General features: G+C 41.7%; 1 protein-coding gene across 3 annotated transcripts; it reads left to right on the top strand.

Moving 5' to 3' along the window:
* The first annotated feature begins 2,625 nt into the window (after nt 1-2,625).
* On the top strand, nt 2,626-4,592 carry LOC123411855. Of its 3 annotated transcripts, XR_006613341.1 has the most exons (4): nt 2,626-2,750; nt 3,190-3,228; nt 3,676-3,933; nt 4,024-4,592. XR_006613341.1 is itself a non-coding variant. In XM_045104815.1 (2 exons), the coding sequence occupies exons 1-2, from the start codon at nt 3,655-3,657 to the stop codon at nt 4,180-4,182; spliced, it is 438 nt and encodes a 145-aa protein (XP_044960750.1). In that variant the 5' UTR covers nt 3,245-3,654; the 3' UTR covers nt 4,183-4,592. The 3 variants fall into 3 exon arrangements, 1 of the variants encoding a protein (XP_044960750.1); XR_006613342.1 differs by lacking the exons at nt 2,626-2,750; nt 3,190-3,228 and having other exon boundaries at nt 3,245-3,933; nt 4,024-4,289; nt 4,374-4,592; XM_045104815.1 differs by lacking the exons at nt 2,626-2,750; nt 3,190-3,228 and having other exon boundaries at nt 3,245-3,933.
* Nucleotides 4,593-5,020: the final 428 nt, after the last annotated feature.

Here is a 5,020-nt window from a genome sequence, read left to right as displayed (position 1 = left end):
GCTCCCACTTTTCCAAAGAAACACCCTTTGGGAAGGCCCATTAAGGATTGGGCCCTCCCACGAGTAGGTGGCCTCCTCTTCCTTAAGTCCACAAAGTTAATGAAAGGGTCGGGATGTGGCGGCTTAATGGGAACCGTTGTGTGACGAGCAAAACATATTGACCAGCCAAAGGCGCATCAAAATATCATGCACAATAAATATGGTGCCAAGGGAAAAGGGCATTTAATGAAGTTGCAATATACATACCATAGGACACCGTAGGCCTACATATAGTATGTGGTAAAATGCGATCATGGAGGTGGTGCGTGTTCCTCCATGTGATAAGGTACACAACCTATAAAATGGACGAGTATGACAACACACGATTTCTCTTTGACAAGCAGAAACTTCAAACACCAATACACTAGCAGAAGGAACCCACCATAGCATAATAATGGTAAAGGGTACTCGAGTGCCTCATGCACGTGCTGTAACATGCGATAAGCCGCCTCACATCAACCTGTTTAGTCAAGATGGTCACCTGGGCTCCATCCCCACATTATTTGTGTGTGTTCACAAGAGTAGGAACGACCACAATGGTACCCCGACACTATATAAGGGGAGGGTCACGAACATCGAAAGACAACTCCCACAACTAGAGAAAAGCAACACTTATAGGAGTAGGAGAAAGGGAATGCTAGGGTTGATAGGACTAGCCACATATTATGCTTTGAGAATTACCAAAGCTCTTGCAAGTATACCCCAAGATCGCTCGAGCATATGTAAACACCACCATATTATACACATCAACCAACCAAGAACAGAAGTAGCATATTACTCCAGAATGCAGCATGAATGTGTATAAATATTTGTGTCTCCTTGTCTTTGGTATCGAGAGGAAGACTAAGTTTTTAACTCCTTGTATAAAGAAAAAAAACAGGGTATAATTGATCCCACATGTCTAGAGTTGGCATTGTCACAATAATATTGTTTCCTCTTTTCTTCTAGTCACCTCTCTCTCTCATCATCATTCGTTTTGTCAACTTCCCTTCCATTCCTCATCCCTCTCCATCACCCTCCACTCTCTTTCCTTACCCTAGTGAGAACCGTGTCGAGATCCTCGACAATACTGCACACTGTAGTAGTGCAAATATCATATGCGGCCGGATCCGCACATCAGCGACCGTTGGTGGTGCGTAACTAGAGAGGATCACACTCCATCGTAGCCACACTCCTTAGATCTACCACCATTGTTGTTGTTCTCCGTCATTGCCTTGAGATGTCAGGTAAGGTTGTCGCCGCAACGTGATAATGCATTCTACTATTTGTCAGGACATTATCGCCATACGTTCACTTCCTCTGTGCCACCTTCTAGCCTTATCCTAGCCACCGCCACGCTCCTTAGATCTGCCACCATTGTCGTGTTTCCACCATTTCAGCCCCTCGAGAGCCTTAGGTTGGATCATCGTCGCACCTCTTTCCACTATAGTTGCCAGGAAGCTTATTACAAAATACCATGTGGGCCATAGTCAATATTGTCGTGTCATAGGCATCATCTTATCGATGTCGGCACTCAGCTTCTCCTTCACCTTGCCACTAGTAACCTTGGCTTACTTTCCATTTTACGCTTCCTTACTCCTTGCTAACACATTTTCCTCCACTCACATTCTTTATAGTGGATGGCACAGAGACTCATGTGGAAAGAAGAAAGATCAAAAGTTTTGAAACTTAAATAATAATGTGACCAAAGTTATTGCTATCTAGGAATTTCAACACCTTAGTAATTACAACCTCTATAGACTCCATGTTTGTTTTATACTTTTGAAAACAATATGATTTTATGCACACACTCTATATTGACATTGATATTTCAGTCATATGCCACATTGTTTTAGTAAGTACATGCCCAGATTGTTGTGAGTGTTTCCCTTTGTAGGTGAATGCAACGCCTATATATACCAAGTTACCAACTCGAACTCATGTTGATTACCACATATTAATTACTTCATTTCAAAATAAAGTCTTCTAAAATTTATTATAAGTCAAACCTTTACCCTATTTGTAAATAAAATGATAACATCGAATATGGTTGTTCGTAGGAGGCCACATGTTTTCTATGGGTAGTGTCAACACAATAATTTATGGTAAGTATAAGCTTCATGTGCGTCGTTTTAAATAGAACAGAAAATACCATAAGAATAAACTTAAATAGATAAATTTGGTTAATAAAAAGTGCACTAATACCCCACAGATGAAAATTATATGTTAACCTTTTAGGTCATACTCTATCAGTTCCAAATTACTTAAAGTCATAGGTTCTCTCAAGTCAAACTAATTTATGTTCGGTCAACTCTAAAGAAAATTATGGAAAGTATCGACGCAATAATTACAAGAGGGATTCAAATCTAGAAGAGAGGCAAATCTTCCATAAAAACGTGGTCAAATATGTTAAGGCGATATATTTAAACCTAAAGACCCTAATGCTATGTTTGGATGTCGACTTTGAGGTGTTAAATTCGGTATTGACATTCGCCACTCCCGAATACTAGTGTTTGGGTGGTCATAGATATTGAACCGTGGCATTGAATCTCAATATTAGCCGTAGCCCGAGAATGCTTCGCACCCTCCGCCTAAATACTTTGCCCTCGCACTCGGTTTTGGGCTGATTCCCTCCACTCCATACCCCTTCGGCCCTTCCCCTCTCGAGAACAGTCCAGTGGGGGAATGACCTCATGAGATGAGGGGAGAAGCGGCGGCTAGCGGAAGTGCAGGTGAGCCCTGGCCTCGCCCCTCCTCCCCCTACCTCGCCTCTCCGGCCAGCAACAGCCTTGGCCTTGGCCCTCTCGACCTTGACCCTGTAGCTACGGCACGGTGAGCCCCGGCACGCTGCAGAACCTTCCCCCATCACCGATCTCATCCTCCGCATCTGCCCCATCCACCGATATCCTCCTCCTCTGCTTCTTCCCCATCCGATCATCTTATCCGCCCCTTCCCCTTCCCCAACCCATCCCCACCCACCCCGTCTCCTCCCTCTCCGCCTGGGCCCCATGCTTCCCCGCCCTGTCTATGTCTGATCCCAATTCCACATCGTCCATGTTCGATCCCAATCATGTAGTAGGAGCAGGTCACTTCCCTATACACCACGGTGGTATCAACTCGCCTTCGTTTTAAGAAAATATGAAATCCTAAGTATTTCTTTCCAATTTGCAGGCTTTTTCAAGGCCAACACATCCTGTATGCAAATAGAAGGTTTGTGAGCAACAAATTCATACCTTTTGCTCTCCCAGGTTTTTTTTATATTGCCATGTCATTACATGCGACTGCTTTTGTTTACTAATTTGATGACTTTCTAGTGGATATTGAATGATCTGCTTGGTTTTATTTAGAAGGCTTATTGGACCATGTCAAATATGGCTTGGTATATTAGTTGTGTGATGATAAAAGGATGCATAATTTTTGAATGCTTGTTGCACCTTGTTCTGCTTTATATGTGTGTTGTTTCATATTTTTTGAATACTTCTTGCACTATGTCAAATTAGCTTGGTTTATTTACTTGTGTCATTGAGTGATGCATACATCTCTAAGCTCTGAATTATATTGTAGTTGTGCCATGTCTGAGTTAGACATGGTTTCTTTTAGAAATTTGTTAGGACTTACCTCACATGGACTAACGAAATGGACATTGCACTATTGGAGGTCCTGGTTGAGGATCACAACAATGGTGATCGTGCCCAAAATGGATGGAAGTCCCATGTATATGTTGCTGTCATAACCAATGTACGTGATAAGTGTAACGAGACCATCACGAAGGAAAACATCATTTCAAGGTGCAAAACTTTTGAAAAGCACTATGAGGCCCTTAGCAAGATGCTATCTCAGAATGGATTTATATGGGATTGGGTTAATCATAAGCTTTCAATTGATAGTGCAGATGTGTGGACTAAATATGTGGCGGTAAGAAATTTATCAATTGCACATTTTTGATTGTATTGCAAGATATGTATACAACCGTTTGACAATTTCTTTGTTTGTGTGTGTGTGTAGGCTAACAACAAAAAAGTATTTTACAAGAACAAGGTCATTAAGAATTGGGATGCTATCACCACCATATACTCAAAGGATCATGCAAATGGTCAAGGTGCTGTCATGCGTGCTCAAACTATTTTAGAACAAACCGCAGGACCAACTGAAGATTGTCCTTAAGTGCGAAAAAACAAAGAACTGGTGATGCTATCGTGTGCTTACTTGGGGATATGAAAGGCTCATTTCATGATGCTATGAAGTCACTTGAGCCTTTACATATGCCTCAGGTTACACCTCCCACTGAAATTCTTGCTACATTTGAAATGATCCCTCAATTGGCTCGTACTGACATATTGCAATCTTATGGTAAGTTGATCCTTAGCGAACGCTTGTAACAAGTGCTTCTTGAGCTTCCCATGGACTTCAAGAAGGAATGGCTGCTGATGTTGAATTACAAGAATGTCTCTCGATGGATAATATGTATGCATGTTGCTACTTTTAATCTCTCCCTAGATGTTTGTATTGTTGATGCACAAGACTTGTTATGTGTTCTAAGTGGTGTGAGGCTTGTCATAATATGTAATGTTGTTGCCAAGGTTATCACAATATGTTGTTGTCAAGTTCATCATGATATGCTACTGTTGCATATTGAAATGATCCTATTTTACATGTTTTTTGAACAATTGATATTCTTGTTACATTCATCATAATGTGTTGTTGTTACGTACAGTTGCGCCTAGTTTTTCGATGTTTTTGAACAGTTCATGTTGTTGTCAAGTTCATTATAATATGATGATGTTACATACAAGTTGCCAAGTTGAGTATAATTAATTATTCTTGTATTTGTCGGTGAATACTCACAACATAAGCCATGGGTAGGCTAACGAAGGTAGGAACCGAAGTGGCACCGGAGGGCGCTCGGGGCGAGGTTGGTACAAGCATGGAACGCACGATGTACCCAGGTTCAAGGCTCTCCGTAGAGATAATACCCCTAGTCCTGCCGGAGTGTATGATATGT

This window comes from Hordeum vulgare, chromosome 7H, assembly GCF_904849725.1.
Source record: "Hordeum vulgare subsp. vulgare chromosome 7H, MorexV3_pseudomolecules_assembly, whole genome shotgun sequence".
In the NCBI taxonomy this organism is placed as follows: domain Eukaryota; kingdom Viridiplantae; phylum Streptophyta; class Magnoliopsida; order Poales; family Poaceae; genus Hordeum; species Hordeum vulgare.
Note: the sequence above shows the minus strand (reverse complement) of the source record. Positions and strands in the feature narration are given on the sequence as shown.